This window comes from Semicossyphus pulcher, unplaced genomic scaffold (assembly GCF_022749685.1).
Source record: "Semicossyphus pulcher isolate SPU_LCO1_2020_fin unplaced genomic scaffold, fSemPul1.0.p SCAF_1, whole genome shotgun sequence".
In the NCBI taxonomy this organism is placed as follows: domain Eukaryota; kingdom Metazoa; phylum Chordata; class Actinopteri; order Labriformes; family Labridae; genus Semicossyphus; species Semicossyphus pulcher.
In genome coordinates, this window is record NW_027211603.1 from 18,960,090 (window position 1) to 18,975,339 (window position 15,250).

The window sequence follows — 15,250 nt, forward strand, 5'->3', positions numbered from 1 at the left end:
CATGTCGGCTCAAAGCGGAGACACAGGTTGGTTTCTTCTCACTAAAGGACAGACAGACAATCAGAGAGATGGAAGGAAGGACTGACAGAGAGAAAAGGACGTCCGATATCGGCGTTGGCAGCTTTGTTGTGTGTTTGAGCTGTAGTGATCGAAGGGGAGTGGATTTGGAGAGTGTTGAAGGGACCATAAAGGATGACATTTCTTTGAAGGGTGGGTTGTATGGAGTGACTGAGAGGCTGCTGAGCAGTGCCACTGGCTGTGTACTCTCCCTGACATGCCCCAGTCCTTGCATGTCATCCCTGCTGTGATCAGAGCCTTTTGGAGGCAAATGGCAGGATGATTCTGTGAACAGCTTCTACCCGAGGCAGACCTCATTCAAGTTGTTTGTGCAAATAGTTCTTGCCCTTTTACTTGCTTGGGGAACTAGACGGTAGGTGACTTGCTTCACAGAAGAATGACCACTTGAAAATCTCAGCAATCGCTGCAAAAATATTTTTGGCTCAATGTTCGTAATTTTCATTGCACAAAATGTAAAAAAACAAGTTATTGAACGTGATATTGATCAAATACGGTGATAATGCAAACATGTGTAGACTTGTAAGACAAGTCGTGGAAGCCATTTAACCATTCTATGCAGTTCTGATGGAGTGTACTGGCCCTTTAAGGCTGAAGCTAGACTCTGGTTTTATTAAAAGAGACAACCCTTTTCCCAAACATTAGGCTCATTTACATAATGAAATTGCATTAGCTTATATGTTTTGGAGCAAAAAATGTATGCCACCTGTTTTATCTTTGCTGCAATCCTGTGTGCCAATGCAGGATTTATCGTGTTCTTGCACTCCAGCAAAGAGTTCAAGGAAGATGTGAGGGTGAATATCTCACAAAGCACTTGAAAACAACACTAGAGAGTTGGGTTTATGTCCCATCTTTAAGTCACTGACCGATTGACTTTTTAATACTTAACCAAGACCTTCAAAATAAAGTGTTTCATGGTCCCAGAAATCCTTTTAGATAGCGCAAATAAGTTGTATATGAGTATTATTGTTGAGACACGGTTGGATGACAGTGGATAAAATAAAATGAACAAGGTCAGTGAAACAAAAAATTCCAGAAAAATTCTGTGGTGACTTTTTGTGAGTTCACACTCCACAAAGGGTCTGTTGTTTACATGGGCTAATGCTCTGTTAGAAGAACAATAAACAAAATAGTTTTCAGAAAAGGAACAATAGCGCTGTGAGTCCCATGTGACATGTGACTCCATTGCATTGAACCACGTTTTGTGTTGTACAGTTTTCTGCGTCAACATAAAATGGGTTCCTCATTGTTTTGGGTGGATGATGCTTTGTAGGACGATTTGGGGGAGGGCATCTCACAGCGTTCCGCATTAATGTTGGCGGCAATTGGGGCAATCTTTGACATACACATTGGCAATAGTATGCACAGACGTTAACAAAAGCCACTCACACACCTTTGTAGACATGTACACGCAAAGACACTGCTGGATATACGGGAACAAACACACAAACCTGCGCACAGAAAGACACACTTAGGAAAAGATAGGCTACACCTGGCTACATGAAGCATCGTTGCAAGGATTAAATCAACACTTCAAAAGAGCAGGAAACAAAAACACTCCCAGTGGAGGAGAGGGGAGCGGCTCAGCAGCCGAGACTGTCATCTCCAGACGGAGCGAGGGAGTAGGAGAGGAGGGGAAGGAGGGAGGAGAATGAGGAGAAGAGGAAGAGGGTGGAGTTTCTCAGGTGTGCTGTCTGGAAGGTGTGTGTGTGTAAACAGACAGGCCAAATGCAGGATGTGTGAATGTACTGTGTGTCTATTAGTCCGGGGGATGCTTTACGTAATGGTGTGATTGTCCTCATAGAGATGACCAGTATTTGTATTATTTAAAAGATTGTTTATGTAATACAAATAAATATGTAATTACTGTGTTCAGACACCACGTAGAAATTATTTTTTGTGCTTAAAAATGATTTTTATGACAAAAAAAATGCAACAATTCAAAGCGATAAATCTATCTCAAAGTCAATATGGAAGATTCTCGAATTCTCCCCAAAATTTTTTTACACAGAAATATGACATTATATTTAATTGACAAATATTTAATTAAAAAAGAGATATATGTACGTTGAAACAGAAAACAGCTTGTTAAAGTAAATGACATAATTAAAATGTAGTGTTATTTCTTTAGGTAAGGTGTACGGTGTGAAGTCATACTATATATTTCTTTATTCAATTTACTTCAATCATTTTTTAAAGTTAAAAGACCATTGTTAATAGATTGGAAAATGAGGATTCTCAATATAATAGTTTGCAGACTTTAAAAAGTTTTTTAAAAGTCTAAATCTTACATTATTATTTCATAAACAAAGTAATTTATAGAAATGTTTCCCCTCCACATTAAATTAAATATTCCTCAGTAATGTCTGACGTTGTCCCTGTCGAGTAATGGAATTTAATTTCTTTAGATTTGCTAAACCTATAGGACTCGCTTGCTTATCCTGGATGCATGTACGTGTTTGTGTCTGCAGGTGGAATTCGAGTGGCTGCGGCAGTACTGGTTTCAGGGCCAGCGATACGCCCGCTTCTGCAGCTGGTGGACCGGACCAATGGAGCAGCTGGAGAAGGACTGGAAGCTCATGGAGACGATGGTAAGGCCGCTCACACACCGCTGGTCACCAGCAGCTACACGCTCTGGTTTATCAGCCTGCGTGTCACTTACATTACTTTCATAATCCTTCAATGGTTAAATTTAGTGTATTTTTCTTTTAATATGCAGGTTTTTTCTTTAACAAAAAACGTTCTCATTACTGCCATTATGTTTTTAAGAAATTGATAAACACAAAAACATCGGTGTATATATTGTCTTTTTTGCTATAAAAACCTGTTTCATATGAGAATATAGAAAACTACATTTATTGAACATGATTTTAATGTTGGAAGGAAATTCAAAATCAACAATCATTATTTCACCCAGATAATATTCTTAAAAGTGTTTCATAATATGAATTCAAAAATATGTATACACATGTTGTCTGGCCATTTCCCCGCGGTATGAGCAGCTGCATGACTGGCAGAGTCACTGATATTTAATAAGAGACTCACCTTTCTGAATTATCAACATGCCTCCGCTTGTGTCTCTTATACAAACTACACAAGTGATCTGCTGTCCAATAACGCTCCTCACAAGGGAGGGTGTGTTTAAAATGACATGATGGATTGTCTAACTTCACACCAGGGTACATTATTAAGGATGTGTCATGTGTTTAATCGTTGCCTCACAGAAGTTTTATTGGAGAGGAACGTGGGCGCATAGCTATTAGTTAGAAACCACTGTAAAGGAGTCGCACTTAGTAATGTCAGACTCATAATTAAGTCACCTTAGTCACAGCTCTGTAGTGTACATATGTGCTGCAGACACACACACACACACACACACGGATTCATGCTCATGTTGGTCTCGCTTTCTCTCCCTCTCCACACGTCCCTCTTTCATAGCTAGATTTCAAAGAGTGTGTGTGCTCATGTATTAACGTGTGTGTGTGTGTGTGTGTGTGTATGTCTAACACTCAGACACCAGAAGCAGCAGGGGGCACTCTTGTATCACTGTAGCAGCAGCTGAAGGAGCGAAAGAGCTGTGCTCCTATTTTCCTCTCTGCTCCCGCTCGCTCTCTCTCTCCCTGTGTCTCTGTATGTCTCTCGCCCTCTCCTGCTGTCTCTGGGAGCTCTCTGTCTCTGTCAGTGTCGAGCGCTGAGCAGTAATCACATCTAATGCTCAGGCGGGGATAAAGACAGGGGCTGGAGGAGAACAGTACTGCTGCTGCCGCCGCTGCTCGCCTCTATTCATAGTCTCTCTCTCTCTCTCTCTCTCTCTCTCTCTTTCTCCTTCTCTCTCTCTGTGTTAGTGGAGCAGCCTGGCGGAGGTTGGGTGGCGGTGGTGGTGGTGGTGCTGGGGGGGTTAGTAGACAGGGGCTAAACTCATCTGGAGCTCGACCTCCGGGCCCAGATGAAGTGTGTGATTTGGACCTGTATTTAGAAAAGGGCATCAGTGAAATGTGAGGTCTTTCTCTCTCTCTGCTGCGGCATCTCCGTCTCTCACTAACGGGCAAGCAAACCATATCCACTGTGTGCGTGTTTGTGTGTGTTTGCGTGTGTGTCACACATGTGGATTACTGTCATGAAGCAGAAACTTAAAACGGAAAAAATAATTGTAGTTCTTGTCGTAAAAAAAAGTTGAATTCATTTAAAAATAAATATCAAACAACATATTTTCAAAAATACAAAAATATGAAGTATTTTCTTATTTTTTTACACCTCGAATAACTCAGATGTGTGTTTACAATTACAAAATTTTTCAGTTTAAATTCTTTGACTAAATTTCATTTAATCACATTGTGTCAAATCAAACAAAGGCGAGCATACCTTCTGCAGAAATTCAAACAGAGCCTTTGCAAAATAATACAGTGCTGAAAGCATAAATGTAATCACTCAGTATTGTGATGAAAGACAACATTATTGCTCTCGCAAGCAATATTTACATACATGCATCGACCTGTGATGAAAAGCACTTTATAGATGTGGCTTATAGATTTTCTTTTGCAGCTGTGGGTAGCTGTGGCTTTTCTGCAGTTAGATTAAAACGCATTTCTCTAAATTACTTTGAGTTATTTAAATTATGTCGCTTCCCCTTCGCATTTCTTTATTGCATATATTTTACATTTTAAAGCTCGCAATTGACAGTGTAGTGTAGAAACCCGAATGACCTACTGTGTGCAGACGCTGTTTGCCATTTATTTATTTAGATTTTTTTTTACTTCTTGCCTGCAGAGTATATTTTAATGCAGACTTATTTTAGTCAAATTTGATATCACCACGTGTTTTAAAATAACAAATATATGTCTCTTTAAATAGGCTTTATAAATTGACACTGTGTTGTTTTATACACTGTGCTGTAGCAATAAAACAGCCGATTGTTTTATCCTGCTAAAATAGCAATACAAACAGCCCGCCTTCCTCTCTTTATTGTCATATTTAGCACACGGTGTTGTGGGATGCGCCGGCCTGTGTATGCGTTTGTTAGTCCGTAAGAAGAATATTGCAATATGGGGGGACTTGCTCCTGTTTATGGATACTGTCTCTCCCTGGGGCTCCCTCTCTGCTCCTCAGCCTGTTGTCATGCAAATGCTCATCCTTCCATTTGAATGACATTCTGATAAAATACATAAATAAATAAATAAAGCAGCGACACAAAACAAGTCCACTTGCTTGCTCGCCTCTTTGTGGTACCTCATGAATTCATGTGGCTTCTTGATAGAAACAAAGAGACGTGGCGCCGAATAAACTTCAAGCGTAGTTGTGTTTATTTTAACGTACAGTAAAAGCATGGTGTGTGTAAGTGTGTGTGTGTGGGGTTTAGTGTATATTCAAGGTAAAGGTTATTTCTGGGAGGTGGAGAAAGGACATTAACTTAAAGGTTTTACATTCCCTTGTGATCCGGGGTGCTGAAGTCCGTTTAGACCTTCCTCGCTCGCAGCTTTTTGTTCCCTCAGGACTCTGCTATCATGGCTATCATACAATAGTGACATTTCCTTAAACTAGCAACAATGAATAGCGTCAGTGTGACTGACAATAGACAGAGAGTCTTGGCTTTATGCAGAATATTTTAAATACCGGTGTGGTATTTTTTATCTCTTTCTCTTCTCTCTGTGGGGGAGAAGCGACGAGCCCACGAGCACATCTCTCCTTTTTTCTCCTGTCCTGTGCATGTGTGTGTGTGTTTGTGTGAGCATGTGTGTGTGTGTGTGTGCCATTGATGTTAATGTATGCACTTGGCATGACTTTAATTGATTTAGCAGCTCTGCTTGCACAGTACAGCTTTTTCCCTAATTTGTCACTTTCCTGACTTCTGTGGCTGCTCATCTCACAACTTCAAAAGCCACCGTGGATGCAAAGAGATTTCAATGCTCTCCGTCTCCCTCTCTCTCTCTCTCTCTCTTTTTATGTTCTTTCTTTCTCTTGTTCTCTCCCTCGCTCTCTCTCTCTCTCTCGCCATATCTCTGTCTCACACTTTCTCCCTCGTTTGACAGCACGGCGAGCCTTGTAGATGGAAATCTTTTCAACACATATCAAGGAAATTAATCTACTTTCATAATAAATGGGATCCACTCAGCTGAATACATTTGTATACTTCAAGATGTACAAAACAGGAAGTGGTATCGGGGCCATGTCTTCCTCTACTCTATTCACCCCGCCTGTCACTCCCTGTTTTCCGACGGTTTGGTCACACGTATATACGCAGTACACACTCTGTTTTTTCTTATTGTGGGAGAAAATTAACCCCCTCTGATTTGTAACAGCGGCGTGCTTGCATGCGTGTATGAGCGGGGAAGCGCTCGGTGACCATTTCATCTTCTTCCCTCACTTTAATAACAGTCTTCGGAAACAATCTGGCCTGCTGAGGAGGGTTGAACTGCAATCATGCGCAGGATGGCCCGGTCGCCATCGATAGCTGATTAGGTTATTGACCTAGCATGTGGAGGGTGGGCGCTGAGGAGTGGAGGAATAGGGGGAGTGAACTGTAGGGAGAGTCTGTAGAGAGACAGAGAGAGGGGGGGAGGAGGTAAAGAAAAAGAGAGAGAGCTTGTGTGTATATTGGGGAGGAGGTGCTGAGGAGGGGGGGGGTCAATGTAAATGTTATTGCTGTGTGAGCTCATTTGATCAAAGTCCTGGAAAGGTTAAGCGAATCCAATCTGGTTTTGTATGGCAGAGTGGAGACACAGGCGCTGGGGAAGAAACCCCCAGGACGGAGAATGGATTATCATATTGGCGCTGGAGAAGCAGGGGCCTCCGACGGACAGTTTACCCTGCCCGTAATGCGTTTAGACAGCAATTGGCCTTAATAACCTTTATTGACTTCAGCGGGTCAGTGCCAAGAATCTAATTATCAAAGTGTATCAATTTCATTGGAGTTTAGAGTTGCACCGCTCACAATAATTATTTTAAGGTCGGGCCGGGGCAATTAATCCCCTCTCCACTTATTTGATGGCTTTGTAAAACATTATAAATGTTATGGTTTCTGTTGTGCGTTTCACCGTAAATAATTTCAGGGAGCACTTTTTTCTAATGTATTATTTGGAGAGCTTGCCGTGCTGGTCCGGCTGAGGGGGGGAAAAGGCAGGCGGTGTGTTTGGAGAGCTAGAGGCCACAGCTGAATCATGTTGCAGATGTTTACCAGCAGTCATTTTTCTTTCTCGCTCGCCGCTTTACTCGCACAGCCGGGCAGAGTTTTATTCCCACTTTATATGCACACATGGAACCCAGATTAATTATAAGTGTGAACTAAGCTGTAAACTGTTTAAAGACCATTTATATTGCTCATTATGAAGCCATTTATTATCTCTTACATTAAATCAAACTGCTTATGCACCATATTGTTTTGCATTTTAAGCTGTATACTGTGCAAACAGGTTTATACATTTATTATAGTCCTATTCTCTTTGGTTCTTACGCATATATACCATATGTGTGTGTGTGTAGGTGTGGATGCATGTGGGCTTGTTTTTATGTGTCTGTGTGTGCGTGCGTGTGCGCGGTGTGTCCACAGTGCGACTGAGGGAAGTAAATGTGCAGCTGCACGGTAGTTTATCCTTCATTGACAGTCAATATGTGCTGTTACCTGGATAGTAGCAGCTGTTTTTCCTTATCGCACAACATAGACTAGAGGCCTAATCCACACATTCATTATTGCACGGCCTTGTTTACCCGCGGCTCTATATTAGCTCGCTTGCTTTGCCCTATTTAGACGGAGCGGTATAAAAAAGAAATTACTCAAAGATTATTGTTATTATTCATTTAAAGAGGAAATATATGGCTGATAATACATTTTACATCACGCAGCAGCTTGTGTTTGGAAATATAAAATGAAAAGAAGCAGGAAGAGACGGAGAGAGAGAGAGAGAGAGGGAGAAGGAGAGGAGGGAGAAAATGTAGCGGTGCAAAGGTATTTGCAATTCTCTTTGAAGTCCCTATTCAACAGGGTAAGCTGAATTTTCGGCGGTGCCTGATAGTGTTCTGCGTAAATGCTTAAACCCCTTTAGAGAATTTTCATGGGCAGATACGCGGTGGCTTGAAGGGAGCGTTTATGTTACCTGGAGCCAATGCAGCCTGCAGCTTTGTACCTAAAGATGTACACTAGTGGTGAATGGAATCCCACAGAGGTTTGTCTATGACAGGATCTCAGTGCAACATCGCTGTAAGCTGAAGAGGGGAAAAAAAAAAAGCAACGAACAGATTTAACCCTGTCACTTCTCGGCTGGCGTCTCACATGTGCATTTATATACATGGACACGGGCATGGATGGACAGAAACAGTGGGATAAACAGACCAACCAAGCACCTTCGTGTCGAGTCCATTCAGGGAATTTTAAAAGAAACTTTGTGGTAAAGGCTCATGTGGTAGCTGGCCTGTATTTTCAGCCTCCTTTTATGGATTTATTTTGAAGCTTTATTGTAGAATTGTATTTTTTTAATGTTACATAGTAGGAAAAAAAAGTCTTTTCAAATGCACACATGGTATAAATGATTGTTGTGAAAGTTTTATTACATATTTCTGTCTGTTAGTGAACAAAACATGATTCCAGCTCATCTTTTCTTCTGTAGAATAATTCCTCGTGGAGCTCTTTCTTATTTAAAACCAATCAGGAATCGAACAAGTCCTCGTGTACTTGTTAAATTATATCTTAAAAACAGGATGTACCGGATTGTCCTGGAAGCTGAGGTGTTGAGAGTTTATCTTACGATAAACTCAGACCTGAGCGAACCTGTTTCAGGGCTGCGGATGACTGAACCTGGAACACGTTAGAGGAGCTTTATCATTGACTTTATTTCACAATGTTAACACTGCAACTGTCTTTATTTCACATCACTGCTATTGACGAAAGCATATGAGATCATCAAAAAAACCCTAATGTTTCAGCTGCAGTATAAAGTACACGTCGTCTTTCGAATGAGTGGGCGGGGACTTTTATTGACCGCGGTTTGGATAATTTATTTAGTTTGTCTGTGAATTGTGATGTTGACAGTGTTTTTAACTGTATCAGCAGGCTTTGAAGGCGGCTTGTCTCGTCTTCTTAGAAAACAAATGAGCACTTTACAGAGACTGATCTGCCTTATCCGCTTAGCAGCTTCCTCAATCCCCGCATTTATTTATTTGCTTACTTATTTACTCACTTCTTCATTTACTTACCTCTGTCTGGATTTGGGTTTGATCCCCCCCTCCTCACCCATAGCCACCCCCTCCTCTCCCTCGCCCCTCTCCCCATCCTTGGCCTCGATCAGCAAGATAAGCCTTCAGAGGAGGGGAGATAACATCCATTAAAGTGGTAAAGAGGAATTATGGGGCAGCTCAGATTAATCACTGCTCGGCTTAATCGCATTCAGTGCGGACGGCGGGGTTGGCTGCAGGCCCCAGCTTTTTCCTGTGTCATACCAACAGAGGGAGAGATGCAAGGAAGGAGAGTGTGTGTTTGTGTGTGTGTGCTGAAAAGTGCCTTGATGGGGGGAAAAAGTATAAAAAGATGAAAGAGAGATTTGAGAGCATCTCATAGCAAAGCCCGCCCCTCTTATATCTGACTAGAGACATCAACACTAACCAGCGCTTGATATATAATTATTGCAGTACTTTGATCCAGGTGTAATTGTTTACTCTCTCAGGCAGTCGTGTCAAAGTGGCAGAGTCAAAGACATAACCACAGACACAAGAAAACACATGGATTTGTCACTTAAAGCAAGAAAATAACTTTAAATACTGTTTAATTTATGTCGTTTTTTTCCAATACTTATTGACTACATTGCCTGAGCTTATCTGTCACCTGTTGTGTAGAAATACACACATTGACATGCATTGCTAAGCGCTAAAAGACAGAGAAAATATTCCTCTCAATATGTTCACATCACCTTTTTAAAATCAGTTTATTCTGCATCAGGTAAATGGACCGTACTTATATAGCGCTTTTCTAGTGTTCTGACCACTCAAAGCGCTTTTACACAACATGTCACATTCACCCATTCACACACTCATTCACACACGGATGGCAACGACCTATGTGCCAATCTCCAATCAGGATTTATGCATTCATACCCGATGGTTCTGCCGTCGGGAGCAATTTGGGGTTCAGTGTCTTGCCCAAGGAAACTTCGACATGTGACCTTAGCAGTCAGGGATCGAACCCCCAACCTTCCGATTGAGAGCCACAGCCGCCCCTTTACCTTCATGTCGACTTATATTAACTACTTAGCCTCAGACGGCTTCATATCGCCAACACATACAGAAAACAGAAAATAAAAACCAATTAGTGAACATGAAGACATCCCACCCCAACTATACATCTTCAAAGAGAATATTTAAACAACCCAACCCAGAACAAACTTTGTCCGGGTCAAAAACAGAACACACCTTCATCGTCAACAAATATTCTTAAAGATATAAGACACAGGTGAGATCTCAAACCTCCGGGTTAAATGACTGCATCTTTGTAACACAAAACAAAACAGGGCAAAAGCCTTAAAGTCTGATATCGCTCTATCATCAAATGACAATTTTCATCTTTTCATCTTCAGGATGCTTAAAAGCCTTCAGTGTGATGAAAATTTGATCCATAATCAGCTTTTTGTTCAATTCCCGCAGCTAACACAGCAACATACTTACCACTTAATACCTCAGTACCTCGCTAATTCTTCGAAATCACTGGAGCAGCCATCGTGTTGAGGTTCTTAAGTCTTTGTAAACAATGAGTGGAGAGAGAATAGGTTGATCCTGATGGGAAGGCAGTGTAAAATTGTCTGAATCGCTTGAAGAAGTGTGAAGAAAAGGAGTAAATATGGGAAAAGATTGTTCGTGATAATTGCATCATTTTTTATGAAGAGGTGGAAGAGGTTTAGGGAGATGGGAAACCGGGGGTGGGGGTGGTTTTATCAGAGGTGCAAGGAAAGAGTGAGATAGCAGAAGTTGGAATCAGACCATTTGATAGAAATACACCTGAAAGAAACTGATGCCGTAAACATGGGGATGTAAGTACAGTAAGGAGGAAGTACAGGTCCTGGGAGCTTTCTGGGAAGTTCCAAGCCTTGTGTTTTTATATGTGCACCTTTAACAACAAGGCATGTACAGTATAGAGGATAACCCAACAGAGATCAAACAAGAGATGTGTGTCTTCTGGTTTAACAGATTCTCTCGGATGTGGAGCCTGAAAGTAAAATCAAACATTTGACAACCAGGGTCTGTTTTTGTAGTTTTGACCATCAATCATAAGTTTTGTTGTTTACTCACCAATTTCACTGCTGTGATCCCAACACTGGTAACCATACCTTTTTTATTGGACTAATATTGGACAAAAAACATTGGCGTTCCAACAAATCCCCAAGTATTCCCCAACGTGTCTGTTATAATCCCCATTCACGGTAAACTGTGTGCTCACATAACTGTGGTAATTACAGCAGCTCAAATTTAAAGCGAGAATTTGCTAAGCAAAATCTAATTGACTTTTACAGCTGCTTGATAACTGTAATTTTCATTTCTGTTCTTCCCTGCGCTCGTTATAAACCTGTCTGATCACTCACATACATACCTGCCTTGTGTTCTCTATTGTAAAGCCTTTAACATAGCTAATTTTTGGGCTGCTCTGGTGGCGCGGTGTAAAAAGCGGAGAGCGACCACCCTTTCAGGTAGCTTCCACCTTGCTATCCTTCCAGTGCAGATAGAGCAACTGATGGGTGGTGTTAAATGGGTGAGATGTAGGACAATGTAATTAACGCTAGTCCTTTAGCGGGCCCCGCCTCGCTCCGCTGGGAGTGCCCAATATAGCGCTCATTAATTCCTATTTGTGTGTAATGAGAGGGTCATGTTGGATGTAATAAATGGCTCTTTTATTTGGGCGAACGCTGCAGGGCGGCATCCTCTCCTGGCTAACAGTCTCATAAACACCCTTTAGCCGCTCTCATCAGCCTCCCTGGGTGGCGAGCAATCACACGCACACACATAAGACATTAGTGGAGAAAGTGTACGGTGTAAAAAACAGGTGTACTTAGAAATACTTGAGTGACTCTAACATAATAGCCTTTTTTATTTGATTAATAACCATTGGGTATAGCCTGCAGATAGGCAGTAGTAGCACCATATGTTAAGAGTTTGGAAGTTCGAAGTAAACTCTTTTAATTTGAAGGATCGTGTCGGTGTGCGTGCATTGTTTTCATAATTTCCTTTCCATTGTCTTTAAATTACTGCTGATAATTTACCACATTAAATTCTTTAACATTTTTCCTTCCATTCCTTCAGCCGGGGTTTTTGTTCCTTTCATTACCGTCAATCGAGATCCATCTTCTTTGGTATAGTCATGCACTGGAAGATTGGTTGAAAAGTCCTAAGGGGCTTTCATCAAATGCTTACAACGATAAGAGCAAGAGTTGGCTACATACAATACAACGAGGGGCTACTTTCTAGAACAATAAGCCATAAATACACAAGACAAGTACACATAAATGTGGTGAAAAGATGTGTGAATCCTTGCAATAATAAGTTACAGGATGTAACAGAATCCAAATTGAATGAATATTCACTTTGTGTCTCTTTAATTAATTCCATTAGATGAATACATTTCACAGTGGAGCGTCTGTAACTTCTTTGTCAGACAGAAGCAGACAGCATCCTACAGAGTATGTGGGTCTATAATCCAGTTATACAGAATATAACTGCTTCATGGTGTGCTCCTTTGTCTATTACTGCATAGCTGCGTAGTGTGGAGTGATTTGTTTTATGCAACAAGGCGACCTGTCAAACCATAACTGAGCTATTCAGACACATTCCTGTACTTTGTCACGCAGCGTATATTGCTTTAAATGATGAAATGCTAAGACTTTAAGGAAGATGATACAATAGAGAATATAGTGATCACCCCAAAGTTGAAGTAGTTTAAATTAAGAAAGTAAATAAGATGCCGCAAGTGAAATCAGAAATAACATCCTGACCAACAGAGTTGATTTTCCATTGCATACGTTGATCCATTAAACCAAAGTTTGTATACATCTGATTACGCACAGGCCTTATAGCTTCCAATAAAGCAAAAAGTACTTTTAGTGTAAGGAACCTTCAAAATCGCAGATCTTAATCTGTCCTAATTTAGACATAGTCAATCTTTTTTACTGTACCTCTCCAGATAATTCACCTCTGATGTCAGACCAGACGTATACAAGAGTCCTTTTAGTTTCGCTACAGCAGCTCCAACGTTATTCAGCCAGATGCCCAAATTGAGGAATCACTGCAGGTCGGACTTCTTGTAGTCAATCAAAACTTTGTTAGCGGCACATTTCAGCCCCAGCCGACATATTCCCCCCTCTAAAACAGAATTCCTCTCTTTAAGCGCGTCGAGATGGATGGAAACCCATTTTATTGGTTTAGCAATTTTTGAAGACCTGAAGTATGGTGCAGTGTGTGTTACACTGTAACTCTGGGGCTTCAGAAAGAGCTGGCTTCGGCCCCAGTCAGCAAAAAGCTTTTTACTGGCAGGAGAGTAAGGTGCTGATCTCAATCTGCTATCTAGCAAGAATCTAGACTCAGCTTTCATAAAGTGAAAGAGAGTAAGAGGTTTAAACAGAGCAGAAGGTGCTTGAGTGTCACGCTCGTCGCAAACATCTCTGTCCAGCTCTGTCTTCATTGTCCCGAATTAGTCAAAGCGCCTCTCAAAGCTTTCTTCTGATTGATGGATGATGCATTCTTGCCAGGGTTTGTGTGTGTGCGTGTGCGTGTGTTTCCTCTGTCCCAGACTAAGAAATATGTGGGTTAGCCATTAAGGCCAACTGGATCAACACTCTTTATCAGGAGACGGAGACAAAAGCCTCACAAGAAACAGGCCGGTGAATTTTTATGTGATATTTGTGGGCCCATTGGTCTATGACCCAACAACAGATTTGCCTTTTCTTCTCGCTACCAGAAGGGAGCTCCACAAAAGCCCTGTGAGTTCTGCTTCATTTGACCCTGTGGAAAGCATATGTCCTTCCATCCCGCTTGCATTCGGCCCAGAAGATGGACTGCCGTTGGGGCCTTAGAAAGCATCCCTGCCCACTTGAGTTTGTTACAATGCCTTCAAACAAAATCACTTGTCAGGGGTCTTCCCTTTTTGGGAGGGTCTCTAACTCCCCCTCAGCCCATTGTCACTTCAAACATGTTACTCTGATGTTGCAGACACATTTTTCTAATGTTTTACACTCCATATAATCTGCTGTGTGGAGCAAAGCCCATTTTACTGGCTGACATAATTGATGGTGCCTGCGACCTTGCAAGGGTCAATCTGGCAGAAAGGCCTTGGTTTCTATCGCCACGGCGACTGCGGGAAACACGCACACAGACACACAGACAGGATTTTTAGATGTGTTTCAGAGAAATTTAAGATATCTTATTTTATAATGAAAACACATATCCTTTTAAAATGTCTGTAATATTGTAAAGATATATTTGGAGTTACTGCAAAGAAGTTTTGCAACAAACCTTTTAGAGAGCTCCCTTAAAGTCAATTCTCTACGAGCTTCAGTCGTCGGAACTGCTCAAAGTTGCACAGATAACTCAAAGACACACACACACACACACACACACACACACAAAAAAGGAAAAATACTTTCTTAAAAGAACAGTTTTATAGAACTCGCTTCCCTTATTGTCTTTACTGTGTCCTCTTTGATGATATCAAAGGTTGTGAAGCTTCAAAGTCTGGAAGACAACACTGACCAGCAATGTGGAAACCCTTCACTCTCCCCCTACACACACACACACACACACACATGCACGTTCACACACACACGCGTCAACCAATCTTACGTAATGGAAACTGAGAAAATTTAATTTCAGATATGCCTCAATTTTGAACCACCTGTAATCATGTGACAGAAGGCAGACTGCAAGAAAAAAAAACACACACACATGCACGAACACACATTTTTTATGACTTTGAGTGTGATGTCACAGAAAAGTAAATGTGGTCTGGCCTTATTTCTTCCTGGGCTAATATAATTTTTCCAGCGGTGGCGAGTCCCCCCAAGAGCAAAGTAACTTAGCGGTGGCATGCTGCAAACACACACGGATCCCTTGTCCAGACTGGAACTGACCCTGGCAGGATCACAGCTCCCCTGTTGTTTATATCAGTGAGCAGAAGCTATCCATTACAGCGAGCAAGGTGCCTGATGCCTTTTTC

At 41.5% G+C, this 15,250-nt stretch overlaps 1 protein-coding gene across 1 annotated transcript in view; it reads left to right on the forward strand.

Annotated features, from left to right (window-relative positions):
* The window catches only part of fto (FTO alpha-ketoglutarate dependent dioxygenase), a 113,337-nt gene that overhangs the window by 31,653 nt on the left and 66,434 nt on the right, over positions 1 to 15,250 (forward strand). The window contains exon 7 of the mRNA XM_069662174.1: positions 2,547 to 2,666. Within this exon, the coding sequence (XP_069518275.1) occupies positions 2,547 to 2,666 (120 nt within the window). The remainder of the gene's footprint in view (positions 1 to 2,546; positions 2,667 to 15,250) is intronic.